The 26,611-nt window shown below is 40.1% G+C and overlaps 1 protein-coding gene across 2 annotated transcripts in view; it reads left to right on the forward strand.

Annotated features, from left to right (window-relative positions):
• slc1a2b (solute carrier family 1 member 2b) overlaps positions 1-26,611 on the forward strand; it is a 90,548-nt gene that overhangs the window by 26,199 nt on the left and 37,738 nt on the right. For both annotated transcript variants that reach the window (XM_051689446.1, XM_051689447.1), the window contains exons 2-7: positions 4,723-4,862; positions 7,814-7,966; positions 15,223-15,473; positions 15,566-15,716; positions 15,824-15,950; positions 16,806-17,039. In XM_051689446.1, the coding sequence (XP_051545406.1) occupies positions 4,733-4,862; positions 7,814-7,966; positions 15,223-15,473; positions 15,566-15,716; positions 15,824-15,950; positions 16,806-17,039 (1,046 nt within the window). In that variant the 5' untranslated portion in view covers positions 4,723-4,732. The remainder of the gene's footprint in view (positions 1-4,722; positions 4,863-7,813; positions 7,967-15,222; positions 15,474-15,565; positions 15,717-15,823; positions 15,951-16,805; positions 17,040-26,611) is intronic.

Genomic DNA, 26,611 nt, shown 5'->3' on the forward strand with positions numbered 1-26,611 from the left:
ACAGAGGGGTCCTTGGTGATGCAGTCATTGGTGTAGAGGGAGAAGAGTAGTGGGGAGAGCACACATCCCTGGGGGGCACCAGTGCTGATTGTACAGGTGCTGGAAGTGAGTTTCCCCTGTCTCACAAGCTGCTGCCTGTCTGTCAGAAAGCTGGTAATCCACTGACAGATAGACGTGGAAACAGAGAGTTGGTGTAATATAGTCCGGAGAATAGCTGGGATGATGGTGTTGAAAGCCGAACTGAAGTCCACAAAAAGGATCCTTGCATATGTCCCTGGTCTGTCCAGATGTTGCAGGATATGATGCAATCCCATGTTGACTGCATCATCCACAGACCTGTTTGCTCGATAAGCAAATTGAAGGGGATCTAGAAATGGTCCAGTTATGTCCTTCAGGTTGGCCAACACCAGTCTCTCAAATGACTTCATGAACACAGACGTCAGGGCGACAGGTCTGTAGTCATTAAGTCCTGTGATTTTTGGTTTCTTTGGGATGAGGATGATAGTGGAATGTTTGAAGCAGCATGGGACTTCACACTGCGCCAGTGATCTACTGAAGATCTGTGTGAAGATGGGGGCCAGCTGGTTAGCACAGGATCTAAGACATGCAGGTGAAACGCCATCTGGGCCCTGTGCTTTCCTTATCCTTTGTTTTCGAAAGCCACAGCACACATCATCTTCACAGATCTTAAGTGCAGTTTGAGTAGCAGGAGGGGGGAGGAGGGGGGTTGCAGGAGGTGTTTAATGTTTGTGTGAAGTGAAGGTCAGAGTGGGTGTGGGGTGTGAGATTGGGACTTTCAAATCTACAGTAGAACACATTCAGGTCGTCAGTCAGTTGTTAGTCCACCACAGGGTTGGGGGCAGGAGTCCTGTAATTCGTAAGTTGTTTCATGCCACTCCACACTGATGCAGGGTCGTTAGCTAAAAACTTGTTTTCAGCTTCTCAGAGTATCTTCTTTTAGCCACTCTGATTCCCTTATTCAGTGTGTTCCTGGCCTGATTGTACAAAACTTTATCCCCAACTCTGTAAGCATCCTCTTTGGCCTGACAAAGAGTTCTGCTGTAAACCATGGTTTGTCATTGTTAAATGTTAAATAAGTCCTAGTAGGAATGCACATATTCTCACAGAAACTGATATATGATGTTACAGTATCTGTGAGCTCATCCAGATTGGTGTCTGCAGCTTCAAAAACACTCCAATCAGTGCAAAGCAGGCTTGTAGTTACAGCTCTGCTTCATTGGTCCATCTCTTTACAGTCCTTACTACAGGCTTAGCAGATTTTAATTTCTGTCTGTAGGTTGGAAGAAGATGAACCAGACAGTGATCTGATAGTCCCAAAGCTGCTCTAGGGACAGAGCGATATGCATCCTTTATTGTTGTGTAGCAACGATCCAGTATATTTCTGTCTCTGGTTGGGCTTGTAATGTGCTGTTTGTATTTGGGCAGTTCACGTGTGAGGTTTTCTTTGTTAAAATACCCAAGAACAATAATAACTGAGAATAACATATATATGTATATATAAAGTTCAAGGAATTTAGATATTTGAGTCATGAGCCAAAAACTTGACATTTTAAGTAATGTTAAATTAGGATAACTGGATTTTTCCACTAATGACAACATTAGAATTTACAGTGTGTAGTGTTAGGAAGTCCAGTTCATTTCTGTGAATTAGTTCTTTTGTTTTTTTCCCCACGGAATCAGAAAACTATTGATAGTATCCACTTTAACTTTTCTACGGTGCCCGGGAAGGGAAAGGTTCGGTTCACTTAGGTTTGTCGTGGCCACGTCATATTAACTCGTGGGAACGTGATAATATATTGTGGCTACTAGATATTATGTTGAGGAAACAACATCCTTTACTCGTGGCCATGACTTGTGCATGTTGTGGGAACGACATCCTTTTCTCTTTTTGTGTGCAGGTCCAGTGGTATCCTTGGAGGCATCCAGGATCGTTTAACTGATCAATGATAAATCTGACAGTTTCATTCAAACTTGCAAATTTACATCTGCAAAGCCCATAACATTCAGAATACGTTTTAGATGCCTTTCACTTATAATGTAAAATGTCCTAACGCCAGCAACCACACTACATATTTGTATGTCATTCCTAATTCAAAATACAATTTTATTTCATTAATCATCTCCATTTTTGGTGTTTGTCCATGATGCGTTCATATATGAGTGGGATACAGTTGGTTTTAGGTTCTACATTTGTTGGATATTCGTCTATGGTGTGTAAGGGACCGTCTGAAAACTCCACACACTAAGCTAAAACGTCACTGGCCTTAGAGCATTCATTCAATTGACTTGCATGTTCTATCATCAAAAACACTGTTACTGAAAAAAGGAAAGAAAAACATTTCACATGATAAAGGTTGTAGAAGGCTGCCAGTGTGATATGAATGTATAGTATTAAGTTATATTATGAAAAAAAAAAGTCGCTAAAATTCAGGGAAAGATTATTTTCACATTCCAAAGGTTGTAGTAAGTTCCCAGTGCATAGACTGACTTACTACAGGTGAGGTTATATCAGTTATTGACTGCAGCGAACAATAAAGAAACATGGAGTAATTCACAATTGCAGAGCAGGATAGGTCCCAATAAGTCAAGATAAGGAAGAACTTGTTGTTGAAAAAAGTGCAACTTCAACATGTGGACGTGATTTGGATTTTTAAAAAACTGATGCCAGCAGTAAACTAATTACTTCAAACTATCGCCTGGTCATCGCTGGAGGTGGAAGTTCTAATTGCCTCTTTTACCACCTAAAGATAAAGCACGCTATGGACAACTATGATAGACAAAAACTGAGCCCCACATCAACCTCAGGTGGTAATAGCATTTAGCATAGAAGAATATAGCATATAGCATTGAAGAATCACCACATTGTGATGATTTGTGTTTTGAACGAGGCACTCCATATTCCAAAAACTCAAGACAATGGAAGGACATAATGCCATTATGATTTATATTTGTAAAGACATTGTTTTAGAAAATTGGTTAAAGGGGAGATGACATTATATATATATATATATATATATATATATATATATATATATATATATTTGTATTATCTTTCCTGAGGCCCACTGATAATGTTAGTAAAGGTTTTTTTTTTTTTCGTAATTTAGTAATACATGATAATGTTCCACCCTGTCTGAAATGCTCAGTTTTGGCCTAAGTGCATCCTTAAAACTTCACTGTTCTGATTGGCTAACATCATGCAGGCCCTCAAATATAGCCATTTTTGAAACTCAATCTGAAGAGAATGAATAAGCTCCATAACGTTATAAAACTAAATTTCAGGGGTTACACATAATGCATATCCAACACATTGCATCTGAATATATTAAACTGTTCATTTCAAGCACAACTGTCTACACACATCAAAAGCAATAGAACCCATTGTAATCAATTATGCTGTCTACCATGGAAGTGTTCAGTAAAAAGATGTCCCATTCCATTTTGCGCTGTACACAGTGGCACTACTACTACTGCCAACAACACAAATAAATGGTTTAGAAAGTTTGTGTTGACGCGCCCGGTGTAGACAGCCTTGAGCCTTTGCATCGCGTCTCGTCAAAGGACATACCCGGTGTAAACAGGACGTCAGCACCATCAAATATCAAACAGTAATGACATTTGATATATTCATAAATTGAACTGTTTACTTACTATTTTGCATTGTGTCTAAGTGTTTTTAACTGCCCCATCCTTCAATAACAGTTCATTTGACTGGTTCACAAGCAATCCACATTGATATGAGCTGAAAAAACATGACAATCCACATTGAAATACACTGAAGACACAACCACATGCACATTGGCGAAAAAGCATCTAAACGGTCAAAAGATGTCCATCGAGCGTGTGTTTTCATACACTAACAATTAAAAATAGCGCAGATGGGTGAAAGAATGCGTCCATGATGCATTTGTGCTCAAAACAGCAAGCGACATCAGCTGAATGACTGAGAATAGTTTCTTCTCTTCAGAGTTGTAACTTGACACCACGTCTTTTAAAGGTGGCCTGAGATATGTATCAAGCAGTCAAAGACAACTGTCTGTGCATGTTTAAATACAAAAATAATTTAAAATAGTCCAGATGAGTCACAGTAAGCAGTTCTATGTCAACATCCTAATGGCCATGGAACCTCAGAAGTATAAGCGATTTAAAACATACACGAGTAACACTCCTCACGCAATTGATTAGGAGACTTGCAATTGATTACAATACAGGTGATGCGAGAGGAATGACGGAATACTGTATTGAGCATAAGTATACACGGGCACACAGACATTTTTTTTGTAAAATAATGGGTTTTATATTATTGTAACTAATTTTTTAAACAAATGATTTTTATAATCAAAATGTATCAGGCTCTGTCCACCATCTTGGTTTATTTTTCACCAAGCTCATTACAGTTCTTTTTAGGATTCCATCTCTGTAAATGATATGCACTACACTGCCTTAGAATTTGGCAGCATATCTTTGTAAGCAGCATATTAAGGTGCCTACCTTCTTAAACAGTTTTCAAATCAGAATTGTGCCTTTGATGCCTTAAATTGCTGCCCTTGGAGACAGCACACTTGGTTTTGGTCAGAACAGAGCTATTGTTTGCATATCCTAAAAATATGTCAAGGTATCAAAAATATTGACATCACTGTGTAAATCCCATTTACCCTTCATGTTCATTTTTATTCACTGTAACTCTATTTCTCTCTGAAGTTCAGACAGCATGCCGAAGCACGTGGAGGTACGAATGCACGAAAGCCACCTGGAGCCCATCGAGGCCCGGCCGCGCTCCAAATTGGGCACAATATGCCAGAAGATGTGCAAGAACCTGCTGCTAACGCTAACTGTGATGGGTGAGTGTCCTTAAACCACCTGTCCACATTTCACTGAGAAAACAGTAAGGAATAGTATTGAATAGCAGAAATATAAAAAAATTCACAGTAAACAGAGCATGCTTTGGATAATGTGACTGGACAGAGAGGCAAGTTTCATTGCTGAATGGCTGGGATCAGTACAGTCAACAGTTGGTGCAAAGCAAGAAAAGAGTGACAGGGAATTTTAGTATTAACTTCATGTGCTGCTTGAACTTCCTTTAAAGACTAGTATAAAGGATAAAAAAATGGTAGGAAATTAATAATTCTGCAGAGATACTGCAGAAACACATGCTTTAATTTACTGTGTCTGAGCTCTAGTTATTAGCTCTGAATACAGAAGAAAACGTTTTACATTTTGCATCGATTAAATAGTGGAAAAGGTGAATTTATGAGGTTGTTATCTCTTGTGCAGTGGTGTAGTGGGGGCTCACACATCAGCATTTCACTGTTAACGCAAGAAAAGTCCCACCTCCTGTCCTGAAACAGAGAATATGATTGGTTGGAAAATATCCTATCTTGGCTGAAACTAATGTTCTGATTGGTTGTTCAGTTGAATCAGACTGTCTATATTTCCTGTGGCTTCACGTTCGTGTAACGTTAGCTCTGTGTGTTTAAAGAGAAACCACAAGTTACTGAAAGGGGCTGTGGCATCGCCTCTGTAGTTTGAAAAGTAATGGGTCAGAAGCCAGCTTGTTGTTCTGGCAGCCTTTTATATGTAACATTGCTCATTTTAGGTGAGCATATGCAAAATGTCCTGGTCATTTCAGCCTAAAATGAAAAGGTAAAAAACAATCTATTTTTGCATACAGAAAATGAAGCCCATTTTAGGACCATTATTATTATATTTCTTTTTTTATTAATCACCACCATCAGGATATATAAAACATGTTTCTTTGTAGGATTACAAACCCAGAAAGTAATCTGCTTTAGCTGGGGTGCATTAGTGCTGTAAAGCAGTAAAGATTCTTACTGTAGGTTCATGTGGGGCTGGGAGGGTCTTTGCACTGTGACAGTAGAACTGATTACTGTGGCTTTCTGAGCTGAACGGCTGAATAACTGCAAGAAAGAGCACATTATTTCCAGGGAAGGAATATCTCTGTTCCAGACACATTATATTAGTTGGACACAGATGTGGATTATGATGCAGTACACTGTATCTCCACAACACAAAGTTGTGCAAGAGTTCCCCTACATGACGGTACATAACCGATCTCACAAATATTTGTCACAGTAGTACGAGGTGGCAAATTCATTCATACGAAATTGTACAAGTTATATACCCACCAATGTGAGACGCTGCCTGTGAGCCCGTGTAGTCCCTAATCTGGGTTTGTTTGTTTTTTGTGTTAATCCAAAACTGTGTTTTCAGAACTTTAACCCCCAAATCTTATCTCTAAACCTAACCATATAGTGTAACACCTTACCCTACCTAGAGCTTAAACATAACCATGATATAGACTTGCCACGATATCATAATTTTCACACTAACACCGGTATTACCGCTGGTTGGATGCTAAGTGGTACTACGGGGTAATTTTTGTTAAGCAATAGCCTACACAATAACACAAGGCAGCTTGATTTCAAACTTTGAAATGTATTTTTTATTTATTTTAACAAAAAATTAAAATGTGTGTTTTTGAAAGATGGCTTTTCAGCAGTTGTGAAGGGCAACATCTCTTTGGCAATAAACCTACTTTATCCGTGCATTCTCTCCATCATGGGCTACAGGTTGGGTATTTCGTTGTCCGGGCAAATACATCATTTATTGTGGGTTGTTGCGGGTTTAATGTTGATGTCTTATTACCTTTCATCCCAGGACCCAATTTAGCTGCTTCGGAAGGATAATGACTTTGTGTGTGAATAAATTTTTTTTGTTCCCTCCTAGGGCTGGGGAAATTGCACTTAAATAAAAAACAAAAAAGCAATTAAAATAACAAAGTGGTTAAAAAAAATAAAAAAAATAAAATATAACCACCTTTCCATTTACCATCACGCAAGTATCCGTCTATGACAACAGGCAGAAAATTACTAAAACAAATTAAGATCTAAAACAATTCTAAATGTAAACATAATAATTATAATAATGATAATTATCACTGAAATATAAATCATGGTTCGAGGTGAATGTGTTTTTGTATTATTTTATGATTTAATCACAGATGTATAGGCTATATATAAAGTGACCCTGCAGAGTTGCGCTCAAAATGAACTGCTTTGTGGAAATAAAGTGAACTGAACTCAAAGCACCTCCTGAGCTGAGATGGTCTGAGGTCATTTGCAGCATTCTCATAGACGATACTTTTCTTGCAAAATAAATTCAGCAGATTGAAACAAAGAAAGAGTGAGAGTCCTTTACATATATGTGTTCTTAAAAATATTATAAAGTATGTTTCTTCAAGCACATGTCTGTATGTCTAACAGCATTTTTTGTGTCATTCCGAATCCGAGACGTCTTACAGTTACCCACAATGCACATTATATTCGCTACCTGCAATTAAACATCTTCTGTCAGTGCACGTACTTTGCTGCCTGTGTAATTTGATACGTTGGTAAAGAACATCTGGCTTTCATTGTGTTATTTAGGTTAATTTATCATGGGTCGCAAACTCTTCATTAGGCAACTATTCTTTATTTAAGGCTATTCTGTTCATTAGGATATTGTATTGATATTGGGAGTTCCATTCATAATGTTTCCCCCTTTTACCCGGTATAAAATTTCACACCGGTGTGAACCTTATACTGAGTAAAACTGGTAACACCATATACCATGGCAACCCTACCATGATATTAATGTGTAATACAGAAGAAAGCAACACTTCCATGTTAGGGTGCACTTCCGGGTGCATTTTAAGTATGTTCAGGAGTATTTCAATAAATTGTTGAATATTAATTTAATTAAATTCTCTCTGACACTCTTTCACTCCTTACAGGTGTGATTTTGGGAGCTGTTGCTGGTTCGCTGCTGCGTTTTGCTTCCCCCATCGATGACAATATCGTCATGGTAATTGCCTTCCCTGGAGATATTCTAATGAGGATGCTAAAAATGCTCATCCTTCCCTTAATTATCTCCAGCTTAATCACAGGTAACACAAACCTCATCTTTTTTTATGAACTTTCAGCAGAAAAATTGGAAATGCTAACTGTATTGCTAAGAACAACAAAGTGATTGGGTGTTTATATTATACATGACTGATATGTGTTTTTATTATTAAGTTATTATATTACATGTGATTTTGATTATATAATAATAATAACAATAAATTTAACTGCAAGCAGCGATAACGTGGACAAGAACTGAAATGGCAAGCATCGCTCCACACTAAGCAGGACACACAAAACACATAGACCCAATATGACACACAAAGCAACACCACTTTGCAAGTTGCCCAAGGGCAGGATCAAACCAATTCCTCACCACTTCATATTTCTGCACACTACCCACTGCACCACGCTACCACTGTAATAAGAGTCAAAAAAGGGACATACTAAGCTGAGAGTCAACACAGCAAAGTACAGCAGTCAGTACAGTCCACTTGGTATTGCCGTAACTTATAAACATTTTGTTAAATAATTTCTGTGCGCATGGGCAGAAAAAACATAAATGCCCCAATCTAACATGGCGCCACTGTAATAAGTGGAGTTCTAATGTAAGTGAGGCATTAAAATCACCATGAGGAGAATAATCAGAAAACTTTTCCTCTTTGGCATTCTGACTTACAGAAGTAACCCTCATAGTGACGTCATCTAGTATTGACCATTTTTCTTATGAAGTTATTTGCACATGCGATTCAATAGCAACAACAACAACAAAATCAACAATACAGATGCATCAGAAAACGTAGGCAGCTGCCTAATCAATTAATGGTTTAAATGACAGCGTTTTTGTATGATTCGAACTCTGAACAGTTTAAAAAGCACCTTATTTCATCATTCACCCTTAAGCCCTGTACACACATGAATTGATGTTATCGCTTGATGTTGCTGGTCTCTGTATTATAAAGTTGCCAGTAGGTGTTCCTAGTGCTGTCGCTCTAACTTTATAGGTGGACAGCAAGTCTGGCCATGTCTTTTGAAAATATATGATCACAGATGAGGCATTTTGCTTGTAAAACTATGATTTCATTCTAATTTGATAAGGAATTAATTTTTTTTGTCACAAAAAAAAATTAAAAAAAATAAAAAATAAAAAAAACATTCTGCAGGCAAGAGTGTTTTTATTTGAACTGCAGCAGTGTTCATTGCATCATATAATTAAGAAGATGAACGAACTATCAAACTCACTCAGACTCCCGACAGTTTCTTTTCCATGCATAATTTTTTATTATATCCATGTATGTGGTTACAGATGAATCATGTAGAACAGTGAAATCACTCACAGAAACTTCTCTGTCTTACCTGCACTCAACTCTATTATCTCAAAGGAGATGGAGGACATGAGCCCCACTGACACAGTCTTCGCTCCTATTGGTTGTCGCTCCGAAAGTTGTTCCTCATTTGCATAAAGTTAAACTTTTCGTCACTTTGTTAAGGTGGCGCTACACCCACATCTAGTCGCCAGAGGTCGCTGTCGCTCTGTGACCGGAAGTCGCCAGCTCTCATTGACAATGAATGAGATGAGGTCGCTTTGTCGCTGGAAGTCGCTGCATGTGTGTATGGGGCTTTATACAGCCTCCGAAGGCATTGTCCAGTTTTCTGATGCAGCCTGTGTCTTCAGGTTTCAGTTTAAACTGGGTGCGTGCAGTGTCCCTGCAGCCAGAGTGAGAGAGGGACAAGGTGGCGAAAGCGCACTTTAACCACGCAGCACACACTGACACTCAATTGACAACATGTTGAAAATGCACTATAAACCTATTTATCAACACAGACTTTTACAATAAAGACTTTGACTCAACATTAAATACTGTACTGAAATACTCACTCATTTCCTTAAAAAAGACATCTTGATGCAAGTTAAACATGCAGTAACAATACTTCCCTGATGTAAACTGGGTTTCATGATGGTTTAGTGTACAATAAACTTCAATTACTCACTCTCGATAAACATCTAATTATTTATATTCATCATCCCAGAAAAAATTGTTGTAGTCATCCAGAAATCCCTGTATTTTCTGTATAGTCACACATTACAAACAGTACAGATGCAATGAAAATTCAAAGCATGTCTCCTGATGAAGTAACATTCTCACACACACACACACACACACACACACACGTAAAACAGGTGATTCTCTTTGGAAACTTTTGAAACAGAAAAAAAAAGTTTAGACTGGGCAAAGAATCACAGACATTGGACAACAGATAATTGCAAAAGAGTGTTATGGATCTTAACCCCATTGAGCTTTTGTGGGATCAGCTAGACTGTAAGGTGCATGAGAAGTGCCCAACAAGACATCTATGGCAAGTACTACAGGAAGCATGGGGTCAAATGTCACCTGAGTATCTGGACAAAGCTAGAATGCCAAGGATCTTCAAAACTGTCATTGTTGCACGTGGAGGATTTTTTTATGAGAAAACTTTGAAGTAGTTTTTTTTTTTTTTTTAAATTGTAATAGTAATTTTTCATGTTATTAATGCCCTGACTATACATTGTGATCAGTTGAATGCCACTTTGGTGAATAAAAGTACCAATTTCTTTCCATAAGAACAAAATCTGTACATTATTCCAAACTTTTGGCCGCCAGTGTATATGACGTACAAAGCAATCCCACACTCTTCCACAGCCACCAAAGGGACATACCAAGCTGAGAATCAGCACACCCAAAAACAGCAGTCGCCACAGTCAGCTTAGTATAGGCATTACTTTTCAACAAAGATCAAAATTCAAATTTTGGAAAAATAAAAATAAAAATCTGTCCAGTCATTTTTGGGTGGCTTAGACTGAAGACCATTAGAGAATTTTGAGCTGGTGCTGGCACTATAGAGTTTAACCTAGAAACCCTAAACCCTTATCTGGGGGCTATTCATACCCACCCATATCAGCATGTCACCAGGAGAGCAGGGAAGGACCCAAGATGCGGAAGAGCAATTCACAGATCTTTATTTAGAGAATAGCAGGAATAACTGAATAAAGGGGCAGAGATGAAGAACCCGGCACAGACTGCAGCAAGGCGGAGGATGAGGTGGTGCAGTGAGGTGGGTGGTCTGGAATGCAAAGGTGTGATGGAACACCCCTGGCGAAGTGAGCAGAAACGGAGCAATGGCGATGACACAGGCAATGAGTAATTCAATGGACAGGAACAAACCAACTGACCGGACACGTACTGGCAACACAGCAGAGAGAAGAAAAAAAAAACACTGACCGAGGTGAGCGAGCGTGGGGAGAGATGAGTGTGCCATCCAGAATGCCCCGTGCCGGAACCAGCAGGTCCTCAGGTCCATAACCCTCCCAGTCTACCAGATACTGAAAACCTCTGCCCCTCCGCCTGACGGTTCTTGTCCTGCATCATAGATGGCCACCAGAATCATTGTTTAACTAAGGCCTGAGTGCGATCTACCCCTGGGTGGCAGGCGACATTGGATGAGTGGCCCCAGAGTAGAATGTGGGTGCGGACCAATCGCTGAACAAACAACAGCCCCGCTGGGCACTCCGCAGGGGTGGAAGTGTCACATAGAGCAGAGCGGACTTTGGATTCCACCTCCCAGGAGACCATAGTCACCACCAGTAACAGAGGCAGAATGGTATCCGGAGAGTCGGTGTAGGTCATGACCTCAAAACATCGAGATAGGGCATCGGGCTTGATGTCCTTTGGATCCTGGACGATAGGACAGAACAAAATCGAAATGACCAAAGAATAGTGCCCAGCATGCCTGTCTGGAATTTAGATGTTTGACCATGCAAATGTACTTGAGGTACTTATGATCGGTCCACACCATGAAAGGTACCGCTCAACCCTCTAACGAGTGACACCACTCACCCAATGCGAGAGTGAGTGACAACCAAGAATTCGCGGTTACCAGCGTCATAATTCCGTTCTGGAGGCTTAAGATGATGGGAAAAAAGCACACGGATGCACCCTTCCATCCGAGTGAGAACGCTGAGACAGGACTGCCCCAACGTCGACCTCTGATGCATCCACCTCCACAACAAACTGCCGAGAAGGGTCAGGAGTTACAAGAATGGGTGCAGAACAAAAGTTTTCTTTTAACTTTTGAAATGCATTCTGAGCCCGCGGAGACCAACTGAATGGCCTTCTGGTGGAGAAGACTTCCATCAGAGGCGCAGCAAGTTGACTAAAATTCCGGATGAACTGGCGGTAGAAATTGGTGAACCCCAGAAACCTCTGCACCCACTCACGGGAATCTGGGGTTGGCCAATCGGAGATGGCCCTGACTTTACTGGGATCCATGCGAATTTCCTCGGGCAATATGACGAACACCAGGAATGGAACTGACTGCACGTGAAAAATGCACTTCTCTGCCTTAACAAAGAGCCAGTTCTCTAACAACCGCTGGAGCACCCTTCTGATGTGCTGGACATGATCCTGAATATTCTGGGAGAATATCTTCAAGACAAATACAAACCAATCAATCATGTCACACAGCACGTCATTAATGAGCCCCTGGAAGACAGCTGGGGCATTGGCCAAGCCGAAGGGCATGACCAAGTCTTCAAGTGCCCCTAGGGGTGTTAAAAGCCGTCTTCCACTCATCTCCCTCCCTAATCTAGACAAGGTGGTAAGCATTGCGTATGTCAAACTTTGTAAAAACGGTCACTCCCTGCAAGAGTTCGAAGGCCAAGGACATCAGCGACAAAGGATAATGATTCTTTACAGTGATGTCATTCAGCCCCCGATAATCTATGGAGGGATTAAGCAAACCATCTTTCTTCTCTACACAGAAGAACCCCACCCCTGCCAGAGAAGAGGAAGGGCAGATTAGACTGGCTGCCAGAGACTCATTGATGTACCTTTCAATGGCCTCCCTTTCTGGAACAGAAAGCGAATAGAGATGGCCCGGGCCGAGAGGTACCCGGTAAAAGGTCAATGGTGCAGTCATATGGGCGATGAGGAGGAAGGGACCACTGAACGCCGCCCTCAGGTCATGGTATGTCGCCTGGACCCTAGATAAGTCCACTGAATCATCCTGCAACACAGAACAAGACTCGACAGGGGAAACTGCAGAGGAAAGACAGTTAGACAGACAATATGGACTCTAAGCCAATATGGTATTAAATGACAAGTCAATGTGGGGGTTATGAATTACCAGCCAAGGGTGTCCCACCATGAGAGGGGAGGATGGTGACTTGAGGAGAAGGAAGGTGACCAGTTCGGTGTGGTTCCCGGAGACGAGAGTCAACGGCTTGGTGGCATGTGTCACTACCGTCAAACAGTCTATTCTTGTTGATGCCCTAGCAGTGCGCCCTGTTGCGCAAAAGCCGAGCGAACCTGGGAGTCCTACGCTGGGTCCACTGATGGCTAGACTATTCTGTCACCGGACAGTAAGGAAGGACCCAAGATGCGGAAGAGTAATTCACAGTTCTTTATTTAGAGAATAGCAGGAATAACTGAATAAAGAGGCAGAGATGAAGAACCCGGCACAGACTGCAGCAAGGCGGAGGATGAGGTGGTGCAGTGAGGTGGGTGGTCTGGAATGCAAAGGTGTGATGGAACACCCCTGGTGAAGCAAGCAGGCATGGAGAGCAGTGGGCGATGACACAGGCAATGAGTAATCCAATGGTGAAAAAATCATTATATTAGTCTAAGGGCGCTCTTGCACAAAGTTAACTTGTCCTTTCACAAACTTAGTTTTCCTGGCTCAGCTAAACCTTTAGAGTCAGACTGGCTGTCAGACACATGCAGATAGTTTCACTTTGCTTCACTCGCATTCTCTACACTGTGTTTTAGCGAAAGATGCCGGTATGCATCTTGTTGTCTCCGCTGTGGTCTGTTATTAAAATAACTGCATAAGCAACTCCCTACTCACATCAATAAGGGTGAGAGATGAGCAAAAAAAGACAAAATTGGGTTCGGTGCTAAAGAAAAGAAAATATTCAAGGATATAATGTATAGTCCCGAAACCCCAGAGTTATCTATGCACCTGAGCGCTTGTGGTGCATATCTCTGTTCATTATAACAGGAGTGCACTCGCTTACAGTGCTCTCTGTTGGCATGTCTGATTGCATGGGGTGGATGAAAACTATATGGGGTCCAGATTGCCAGGGTGGGCCGAACTTGTGATTGGGACCCGGGTCTGATGTGAAAGCCCCTTAACATTAATCAGTCAGTATTACACATTAGTCATAACCCTTCTGCAGCTTTCTCTCCTTGATGAACAATGTAGACTCACATGCCAATGCCAAAGTCAAATAACAACATGCCCCTCCTATTCAGTCAGTTAGTACATGTACCAGGTCAGTTTGTTTACAAATGAAAAGATTCACGAGTGCCGCTTCTTCAGAGCCTTTCATGCTCCATTCCTGTCAGATGCAGAATCGCTGTACACGCACTGCTGCAAACCTGTGAGATGGGCCGTACCTGTAATCTACTTTTTATTACTTTTTATTCTAATTTCTAAATTGGTTTTAAAATAATTTTTTATGTATCTTGTATTTTCTTTGTCATTTTTATGTAAAGCAGTTTGAATTACCATTGTGTATGAAATGTGCTATATAAATAAACTTTCCTTGCTTTGCTTAATCAATCAAGAGGTAGCCAAGCATGCGTTCAGAGTATGAACAAAACAAAAACTCTTTGGTTCTGCACGAATCACAAAAGTGACCAATTTTGGTTTCAAAACGATGAATTTAGCAGAAAAGTGAGAAGTTTGCACTGCTGAAAAATACATCTCGAGACTCCTGCATTTGGAGTTGTGCTTCGTCCAGCTGCCTTTGACCACAAGAACGTTTCCTCATCCTGTGCTGTCTGCTGTCAGTGTGGTTTGTTGCCTGTAAAGTTGGAGTTGCGCTTACTGCCCCATGCTGACTGGGACTCGCAAAAACATGAAGGTGGTACATAAAACCTGAATTGCTCCAGTGGTAGGAATATTCCTTATTACAGTCCGGGGCCTTGAATAATTGCGTTAATTTTTAACGCTTTATTTTATTTTTATCACACTGAATTAACACATTAAATTGACAGCCCTAGAAATATGTTAACAAAGGAAAGAAATTTGTGCTCATCAAAGCCATTTCATAGGATCTTTAATAATCACACCAAGCCACACCAAGTACATCAGTTTTATGTGCTATTGTGGCAGCATGTTGCATACATTGACACATTTAAAACTGGATTAATAAATGTATATAACAGACAATAAAGGCACTGAACAAGAGAACATTTGTGCTTGTGAATATACAACCATGACAAACCATAAACATAATCTGCCAAATGTCATTATAAAGGTCTCGCTGGTCTGGATGCAAAATCAAGTGGTCGATTGGGTTCTAGAGCCATGATCTATTATATGTCCACTACTGTCATTGCTGCTGTGCTGGGAGTTATCCTGGTCTTGCTCATTCACCCTGGAAATCCAAAACTGAAGGAAAATCTAGGAGAAGGAGCAAAGAATGATGAGGTCTCCAGTCTTGATGCCTTTTTTGACCTTATCAGAAACCTGTTCCCAGAGAACTTGGTTCAGGCTTGCTTCCAGCAGGTAAGACCCAAAGATTTGGGCTCCCATTCGAAACATACTTGCATATAAATGCACAGATGTTTGATGATGTTTCATGATGTTTAAATGCACAGATCCAGACTGTTGTGAAGAAGGAAAAAGTTCAACCTGATTTTGAAGACACCAACAGCAGCATGGCTGACTACCTCTTAAATGCCACCAAACCTCCACCAATTTACATAGACAAGAAATCCCTGCAGTACAAGAGTGGAATGAATGTTTTGGGTAGGGTGATTACACTCTCACCTAAGAAGAATTCCTTACCATTTTCTCTTTATTTCATTTAGTCCTTCTTTTAGTTTTTTAAATGTTTGGCAATTGCTGTGTTTCAGGTGTAATTGGATTCTTCATTGCCTTTGGTATTTGTATGGGCAAGATGGGAGAGAAAGCCAGACTCATGATTGAATTCTTCAACATTCTCAATGAGATTGTCATGAAGCTGGTTATTATGATCATGTGGTCAGTTGTACATTTTTAAATCCTCAATCTGTAACGTGGTTACATTGTTAGTGTGTCTCACGAAACCTGTCAGGAACAGGTCAAATTTCACCCCAAAATCAAAATAAAAGTATTGTGTTTTGCTTGTTTTATTTTAATCTCTAGCACTTGGAATATCTGCAAGTGATGCCTATTAAAACCATTGCAATAAAGAACATGCACAATGAGTCTTATGTATAACAATTAGTAAAATTATTCTTTTTAAAAGTCTACTTTGCTATTGCAAAATCTTAAACACTCAAACAGTGCATGGCCATGAACACATTTTTCCTTCTGCTCTGCGTGCTGATCGCATGACCGCTCTAAAAATCTGCGAACCACAATTTTATGTATCGCACGCAAAAAATAAAAAGCGTCAGAAACTGAGAAGTGATCAAATAAAACGTGAGACATTGTTTATGCCTTGAAAGTCTGTGAATATCTATATTCTTGTCTTCTAGAGCACCGTTTCCCAACTGGGGGATTGTTAAAGATATTTGTCAAGAAGTACAATATAAATCAGTCAGCACATGATTGCATGTCTTGCTGCTGGAAAATAAGTCTCATAAGAGAAGGGCCATAATGTAGGTTGTATACTAAAAAAAAACATTCCATCTGATTAATACTAGAGTTAAGAGTTGAGGTAAAAAGTAGTCCCATGTGATATATAGATGAGATTGTTACATTTGGGATGTTTTAGTATTACAAGTTTTTGTTTCCTTTTGATTTTGCGGTGAAATGTGACCTAGATGTGAGATCACTTTAGATTCACTCTAGTACTGCAGTAATGTTAAGTCTTACAACACTGATGGACTCACATAATGGATTGATTTATAGGTACTCGCCCTTCGGTATCGCCTGCTTGATCTGTGGGAAGATCATCTCCATTAAAGATCTGGAAGTGGTGGCGAGGCAGCTGGGGATGTACATGGTGACAGTTATCGTTGGTCTGATCATCCACGGCGCCATATTCCTGCCTTGCATCTATTTTGCTATTGTGAGGAAAAATCCCTTCTCGTTCTTCATGGGGATCTTCCAGGCCTGGATCACAGCTCTGGGCACAGCTTCGAGGTATGACATTGGTATTTGTTTGTAGCTTGCTAGCTTGCTAGCTTGCTTAGCACTGCTTATTCCTCTACGTTCATCATTTTATCCTTCACCATTTTACCACGTGCTTCGGTTTTTGTTCCACTTTTCTACTGTTTCAACTGCATGTATATTACAGAGTGCACCTTTTTTCCACTTGTCTACATCTCGCATTCGATTGTGTGCATTCGTTTCTCCTCTGTGTTTTACACTGATTATTGCATCAGTCTCAAACCTGTGCTGATCAGGAACCACCACAACAACAGCAAACAATTGCGTGAGGGATTTGCATCGATCTCAAACACTCGCCGCTCAAGAGCAACCATAACAACAACAACAACAAACAATAGCAGTAAGTCATGGCATCCGCTCGTGTTATTGCTTCCATTGCATGCCACATGTTTACTATAGCTTCTTCCATCAGCAGTGAGGGATTTACATGTGATAAATGTAAGGAACTAGTCAGGCTGACGGAGAAGTTTAATGAGTTAGAGACATGCATCCGAATGCTAGTGGAGGTCAGTGAGAAAGAGAAGCTGGTAGATACTGTTTCGGATGTGGGTAGAACAGCGAGCAACACGCACACTTTGGTTCTGGCTGTAGAGCCCCCATAGCAGGGCGTTTGGGTGACGTCTCGGCAGCATACTCAGCAAAGTGATACCACATTCCCGTTCCTGTTAGGATTTCCAAACGATTCTCCCCACTCAGTCATGCACCCACTGAGAAACAAGTTGAAAGTGCCCTTGTTATAGGAGATTCTATTGTAAGGAACGTGGAAATAGAGACTCCAGCCACTATTGTTAAATGCATTTCGGAGGCTCGGGCATCTGACATCAGATAAAAAGTGCTGGCTAATTCTAAACGTAGATTTTCTAAAATTGTCATTCATGTCGGCACTATTGATGTCCGGCTTCACCAGTCAGAGATCACTAGAGATAATATTAAAGAGTTGTGTGAACTTGCAAAAACGATGTCAGACACTGTAATATGCTCTGGCCCCCTCCCTGCTCATCGTGGTGACAAAGTTTATAGTAGATTATTGTCACTGAATGGCTGGATGTCTGAGTGGTGTCCAGAGACCAGCATAGGATTTGTAGACAATTGGAAGAGTTTTTGGGGTAGACCTGACCTGCTAAAGAGAGACGGACTCCATCCCTCCAGGTAAGGAGCCACTCTCCTCTCTAGTAATTTTGGTCATAGTCTTAATAGTGATAGTATTTGACTAACTGGGGCCCAGGTCAGGAAGCAGGCAAACTGGCAAATCCAAACGTCAGCTAGCTGCCTTGAGACGTCACACAGGTCACATAAACTATAACAGACAGAGACTGTATCACCTAGATATCACAGAGAGACTGTGTCTGTTTCCCAAACTACCAAACACAAACCCCTCACTAAATAATGAAGAAAATTTTTTATCAAGGTAAAACTTGAAAAAAATTGAAGATAAACATCATATTAAGGTAGGGCTACTAAACATTAGATCTCTTTCAACTAAAGCACTAATTGTAAATAAAATTATTGCAGATCATAGTTTAGATGCACTCTGTTCGACTGAAACCTGGCTTAAAGCAGATGAATATATTAGTTTAAATGAATCTACTACCCCAGGTTATTGTTATAAACATGAGCCTCGACTGAAGGGTCGAGGAGGTGTTGCTGCAATTTACAGTGAAGTTTTTCGTGTTACTCAGAGAACAGGATATAAGTTTAAGTCTTTTGAACTAATAATGCTTAATGTGACACCATCAGATACCAATAAAAAATCTCTTTCATCTTTTGCCCTTGCTACAGTATATAAATCACCTTGGCCATATTCTGATTTCCTTGGTAAATTTGCAAATTTTCTATCAGATCTAGTAGTTACTGTGCATAGAGCTTTGTGGGATTAGCATTTATCAATATTCTCAACTCTCTCTGAGTCAGACAAAATGTGACAGGACCAACTCATTGCCATAATCATACGCTAGATTTAATTCTGCCATATGAAGTTGATGTTGATACTATAGAAATTCTGCCGCAGAGTGATGACATTTTAGATCATTACCTTGTCTCTTGTATGCTGCGATCAGCTAATGTTACTCAGTCTACACCATGCTATCATTCAGGTTGAACTATTCTTTTGACCACTAAAGATAGCTTCACTAATAATCTTCCAGATTTATCTCATATACTTAGTGAGCCAAAAAGTCTAGAAGAACTTGATGTAAGAACAGAAAATATAAATACAGTCTTCCCTATCTGTCACTCACTCCACATTGTGTTGATGTAGTGACACTAGGGGTCACTCTTGGGAGCCCCAAACACCTCTGCTTTTTGAAAAAAGGCCAATGGGAATTGGCAAGTGGAATTTGCATGCCACTGCCCTGGACATACGGGTATAAAAGGAGCTGGTATGCAACCACTCATTCAGATTTTCTCTTCGGAGCCGAGCGGTTGCATTCAGTGCACTGAATTCAATTTCTCCCTACTGTTCACCTCAAACTGCTGGATTTACGGCGCATTTCAGCGGCTCCTCCCCCTCTGCACCCATGGAGTGCAGAGAACGCCCCTGGGCGCTTTGGCAGAACAGAACAAAAGAGTATATTCTAAAAGAGTATATTTTCAATTCTAAAAGAGTGGCACACACGGAATGTCTTTTTAAAGATGCCTTTCCGTTTGTGTGTTATTCCTGGTTGCGGTCGTTATCTCTCCGCTTCTGACAGCCACGATGATTGTGTCCCTCTTGCCACAACACTGAACTACCCGCTGAAATGGCCGGGACCTTGTCTCGGCTCCTCAGCACAAAACCTGAATGAGTGGTTGCATACCAGCTCCTTTTATACCCGTATGTCTGGGGGAGTGGCATGCAAATTCCACTCGCCATTGGCCTTTTTTCAAAAAGCAGAGGTGTTTGAGGCTCCCAAGAGTGACCCCTAGTGTCACTACATCGACACAACATCTCATTCCCTCCATCAGGGAACGGAGGTTACGAAAGTAACCAGGATGTTCTCTAGCACTCTTGATAGTGTTGACCCCCTTCGATTAAAGAAAATTAAAGAAAAAAGCCCTGCACCATGGTACAATGATCACAGTCATGCTCTCAAGAGAGGAGCTTGGAAAATGGAACGCAAGTGGAAAAATACAAAATTAGAGGTATTTTGTGGAGCGTGAAAGGATAGTGTCTATAGTTACAGACAGACACTAAAAGCTGCCAGGTTTTAGCAAACTCATAATAACCACAACAATCCTAGGTGTTTATTTAGTACTGAGGCTAAATTGGTTAAGAATAAAGCCTCGACTAAACCAGATATTATGTTGCAGTACAATAGTAATGACTTCATTAATTTCTTTACTGATGAAATTTAAATCATCAGAAATAAATTGGAATTATGCAATCGTCTGTCACAGTACCTCAGAGAACAGTGTCTCATAATTTTCCTCACAAGCAACTTCAATCCTTTGCTGTCATTGGTCATGAAGAGCTAACAAAACTTATCAAAACATCAAAAGCCACAACATATATGTTAGATCCAATACCAACTAAATTTTTAAAAGGGGTATTCCCTGTAAAATCTAAGAACCTCTGCTTAATATGATTAATTCCTCGCTATCCTTAGGACAAGGATAAGGAAACTTTAAAATGGCAGTTATCAAACCGCTTATTAAGAAGCCACTGCTTGATCCTGGATAATTGGCAAATTATAGACCGATTTCAAATCTCCTGTTTATGTTGAAAATACTAGAAAAGTAGTGTTCTCCCAACTATGTTCATTTCTACAGAGAAATAGGATATATGAACAATTTCAGTCAGGATTTAGGCCCCATCACAGTACAGAGTTGCACTTATCAGAGTTACAAATTACTTGCTCTTATCACGGCTGCATTTCTCTTCTAGTGCTTTTAGATCTTAGTGCTGCCTTTAACACCATATATCACAAAATTCTCTTGAATAGGTGTGAGAATTATGTTGGCATTTGTGGACTTGAATTAGCATGGTTTAGGTCCTATTTAGCAGACCGCTACCACTTTGTACCACTTTTGACCGCTGTCTGTGTAAACAAGGAATTGTCAAATCAAACAAAAGTTAAGTATGGAGTGCCACAGGGATCAGATTTAGGGCCTCTGCTTTTTTCCTTATATATGCTTCCCCTGAGAGATATGATCAGGAATCGTGGATTAAGTTTCCACTGTTATGCTAATAATACCCAGCTTTTATATTTCTTCGAAACCCGATGAAATTTCACAATTATCCAAATTATTATCCAGAGTGTATCAATAAAATCAAAGACTGGATGACCAGAAATGCCCTTTTACTTGATTCTGACAAAACAGAGGCACTAATTATTGGACCAAAAACCTCTAAAAAATAAGCCACTAAAATATAATTTGACTCTTGATGGATGTATTGTCTTCTACAGCAAAGAAATTGGGTGTTATATTTGATAACAATCTGTCCTTTGGAAATCAAATTTCCAATGTTTGTAGAACAGCATTCTTCCACCTCAGAAATATTGCTAAGTTACGACACATGCTCTCTGTTGCTGATGCCGAAAAACTTGAAATTCATAACCCCAAGACTTGATTATTGTAATGTATTACTGGGAGGATGTCCTACAAGTTCAATAAATAAACTTCAATTGATTCAAAATGCAGCAGCCAGAGTGCTGACTAGAACCAAGACATATGCTCATATTAGTCCCAATTTATTGTCATTTCATTGGCTACCTGTTAAATTTCATATTAATTTAAAAATTTTGTTAAATATGTACAAAGCTTTGAATGGTCTAGCTCTGCAGTACTTAAGTGACCTTCTACCATGATATATTCCATCACGTTCATTATGATTGCAAAATTTTGGCCTGTTAGTTAGTATAGTTCCTAGAACAGAGGTCGGCAACCTATGGCACGCGTGCCCCCATTGATCATGCAGCGTGTTTTCATGAGCTGAATGGGAAGCTAAACAAAAAGCAAAAATGTGACGAGACTGCAGTATACCCAACAGACACGTGCAGTGCGTGCAAGCCATTCGCGCATCAGAAGTCTGCAACGCTTCACTTTTGGTTAATCACACGAGTAAAAGTGCCCGCTTTGCTTCGGTCAGGCTGCACGGATGACAGCCTACATTCTGTTTCATTTGTTTCTTTTTGCTTTCAGAACAACACGTAATAAGGAAAACACCACTATTTCTCCTTGAGATTTCCAACCCAACATACAAGTAACAAATCCTTAAACCACGATCACACTAAAAATTACATTAAACGATTAAAAGAGAAAACATAAACCCACATCGTGGGGTTGAAAAATCGGAGTCTACTCAAAATATAAATTAAATCTAGAAATAAAGTTTTAGGATTTTGCAGGTGCGATTCACCGAAAGGGGCTAAATAGTTGATCAGCTTGTGATGCGTGAATGGCTTGCACACACAGCGTGAATCTCGGCACACTTTAATAGTGTTTAGTCTCCCATTCAGCTGATGAAAACATGCAGCGTGATCATGAGGAAGGATTACATCAAGATGTAGACTGGAATGCAGGTCAGGTGCGAAAAACTTCATATAAATAAAATAGATTGCTCCTCCCTCGCTGTTGCTTGCACGCTAGTGATTACCCCTCTGTGTGATTTTGAAAAATGTATGACATAAGATAAGAAATATTTAAGATTCCACACAATTTTGTGATCAGTAATCAAATAAGCAAATTTGTGACATTAACTGTTAACTCATTTTATACAAAAGGACAGATTTTCTTTCATTAAAGTACTTTCACAAGATGCTCTGTGAAAATTCACATGCAAGATTTTTCACATGCAGGTTTTGCACAAATTGTTCACTTAAACTGTTATGCTGATAATATCTATAAAATTATGATATTTGATAATATGATCATATTTTATTAATAAAAATAAATGATTAAAATAGAAAAATGCAAACTAGAAACATTTTCGTCTGCACAGCCATTGACCAGGAAAATAAAAAATGGCACTCCATGTCAAAAAGGTTGCCGACCCCTGTCCTAGAATATCAAAATCCACAAAAGGAGGTATTATTTCCTATTTGGCTCCTAAACTATGGAATAGTCTCCCTAACACTGTTCGGGATGCAGACACACACTCAGTTTAAGTCTAGACTAAAGACTCATCTCTTTAGCCAGGCATACACCTAATTTATCCATCAACTCACAATTAGGCTGCTTTAGTTAGGTCTGCCGGAACCAGAAACATTTATCATGATCTATAACTCTGCAAAAAATGTAATGGCATCTACGCTAATATTATTCTATTTGTTTCCCTGTCTCAACCTTGGGATTCATATCCTGAGGTAACCAGAGCTGGCCAGATCCAGCTCAGTTCCTGTTTGGGGTCGGACTCCACTGCTACATGTCTCTGAGTGATGATGACTAAATGCAGCTGGTGCCAGCCAGACATCACTTCAGTCTATTACGATGGACTTCAGAGGATGAACTGATGCCAACTTCAACCATAAGACATGGGATACTTCATATGCCACTGCCTGAACCTTGGACTTAGGATAGACCTCACCGAAATGACCTGCCGGTTGAACTGCGATGCACCTCACTGATTTCTGCCTGCATCACCTTTGTTTATTGATGGACTACACTCTTGAAATGAAATACAAAGACACTTCAATTAATTGGCAAAAAAAGTCTTCATCGACCAACTAACAAAGGACAATGAATCTATGTGAACTTCTGCAGTTAATCCAGGATGAACTTCAAAGGCATTAGTCATTAATCTTACAGTTCTTACAAAATCTTTGTTTCAACACTGGCCCTTAAACACAACACTTACTTAGTTTCTTAGTTAAACTAATTTTAAACCATGACTTGCACTGCACATAAATAACTAATATTGGCATAATATTTATGCTGTTTAGCCAGAGGGGAACTGGCCCCCACAGTGAACCTGGTTTCTCCCAAGGTTATTTTTCTGCAATAACCAACATCTTATGGAGTTTTTTGTTCCCTGCCACAGTCGCCTTCGGCTTGCTCACTGGGATTCTAAATACAATTATTATTTAATTATTTAATTATTTATTTTTACATATTTAATCAAACTACACAATGATGACTCTAAGACTTTATAGATATTACAGTTTCATTTTCTGTTAATGCATGTTTTTCTGTAAAGCTGCTTTGAAATGATGTGTGTTGTGAAAAGCGCTATACAAATAAAAATGACTTGACTACTGCAGGCCTGTTCAACTGGCAGCCCGCAGGCCAAATCCGGCCCATTTGAAATTTTTTGTTTCCCCTGTGAGGTTGTCAGTTGTCTTAGATGTCTTCAAATTGAACGTGTTCTGTTCGCGCTGTTTTTCAAATGTTTTACTATGTAAACATGTCTTGATGATTTTACATTTTCTTGTGCATGAGCACAGCATTTTTTAGATGCCTAAAGAGGTTGCGCCACAAATAACCATTATCTGTCATTTCGATGGAATGGGAAGATTAAAGAACTAAAATCATGGATGACTTACAAGCATGAGTTCAGAGAAACAGAAAAGTTCTATTAATTAATTTGCTCAAGAAAACATTCAATTTGATAAGTCAAAAGTTTTAATCACAGAATCTACAACAAACTTCACTGTTATTGTTAATTTGTATTTTACTTTTTTCATTTTTTTTATCAGACTGATTTAATATCTCTGTTATGGACCAATGTTGAAAGCACTTTTTAATTTAAATTTTATTTCTCAAGTTATTTGTATTTTATTTGTATTTAAAACAATTTTATTCAAAATTTCCTGCTGGAAAATGTTTCACATGATACAAAAAATTTAAGCTATAAACACAGATGTTTTATTTATATAGTGATAAAATATTATAGGCTTACTATAACACAATAACTGATGGAAGCTTTTCGTTAACAATATATTCTGGGGGGAGTCACGTGACGCCATGCGAGGTTCGGACGTGTGAACGGCGATCTCTGGGCACTTTGATAGTTTTAGCACTATTAATGACATAAACCGGTGAGATTCAATACACTCTGTTCCATAACTGTTCTAGGAGGACAATGTGTCAAAGAATTCAAAATCCTTGGGCTCTGGAGACACTAAAAAACACTTATGTGCTCAAGCTGACACCCCCAAGAAGGCCCTGAGCCAGGGAATCGATTTGGTTGGAGAAATAAGGGAAATTCGGCGAGAGATGTTGAACATGTCGGCCATGCTGACGAAGGTGGTTGCTGACTTGGAGGATCTTGCTGTAATATGTCGATTGATCACTGCCATGGAGACTAAATTCTCTGAGGTGATTACAAGAGTGGGGGATGTCGAGAAACAGATCGATTATCTGGAGTCATCGAAGAGGGAATTATCTGCTAATCCGCTAGCGACCAAGGTGGATTTGGAACATCTCTGGGAGAAGTTGGAGGACATGGAAAACCGTAGCTGGTGGAATAACATCAGAATCGTCAGAATTCCTGAGACCGAAGAGGGTCAGGATATGGTGAAATTCCTGGGCAGTCTCTTTGCGAATCTGCTTGACATAACAGGCCATAAGCTGGAAATCGAGCGAGCTCACAGGATTCTGGCTCGGCGATCTGCTGAAGGAGACAGGCCCCGATCAATTCTGGCCAAATATCTGAGATCATCTGATAAAGATCTTGTGTTATTTGAGGAGTAAAGGAAGGCATTCTTGGAAGAACCACAGCATTTTCTTGTTCCCAGACTTTGCGAATTCGACAAGAGAGAAACATGATCAATTCAAGGAATGCAAGAAACTCTTACATCAACGGAAGGTCACTTTTACACTGATATTCCCAGCCAAATTGAGAATAGATGCTAAGGATGGCTGTAAAACATTCACATGCCCACAGCAAGTGATGTCCTTCATAAAGTCAATGGAGTAAGTTATTTTGTGGTATTCACATTGCAGCCAAATGGACCGACTCACTGAACATTCATTCCCTATCTGTCACTCACTCGACGTTGTGTTGATGTAGTGACACTAGGGATCACTCTTGGGAGTCCCAAACACCTCTGCTTTTTGAAAAAAGGCCAATGGGAATTGATGAGTGGAATTTGCATGCCACTCCCCCGGACATACGGGTATAAAAGGAGCTGGTATGCAATCACTCATTCAGATTTTCTCTTCGGAGCCGAGCGGTTCTATTCATTGAGCTGAATTCATCCGCCAAGTTCATTCACCTCATCTGCTGGATTTTACAGCGCATTTCAGCGGCTTCTCCCCCTCTGCACCCGTGGAGTGCAGAGAACACCCCTGGGCGCTTCAGCAGAACATCAAAGAGTATATTAAAAAAAAAAAAAAAAAGAGTATATTTTCAAATTCTAAAAGAGTGGCACACACGGAACGTCTTTTTAAAGATGCCTTTCCGTTTGTGTGTTATTCCTGGTTGCGGTTCTTATCTCTCCACTTCTGACGGCCACAATCGCTGTCTTATGTGTCTGGGCACTGCCCACGTGGAGACTTTGTTCGTGGATGGGTCTTGTCCTCATTGCGAGAACATGACCATGGCAATGTTGCAGTCGCGGCTTGCCTTCGTAAGAAAGCAAGCCACCCCAGCTGCTCCCCGCCTTGGTCCTTCTATCTACGGGTAT

This window comes from Myxocyprinus asiaticus, chromosome 46, assembly GCF_019703515.2.
Source record: "Myxocyprinus asiaticus isolate MX2 ecotype Aquarium Trade chromosome 46, UBuf_Myxa_2, whole genome shotgun sequence".
In the NCBI taxonomy this organism is placed as follows: Eukaryota; Metazoa; Chordata; class Actinopteri; order Cypriniformes; family Catostomidae; genus Myxocyprinus; species Myxocyprinus asiaticus.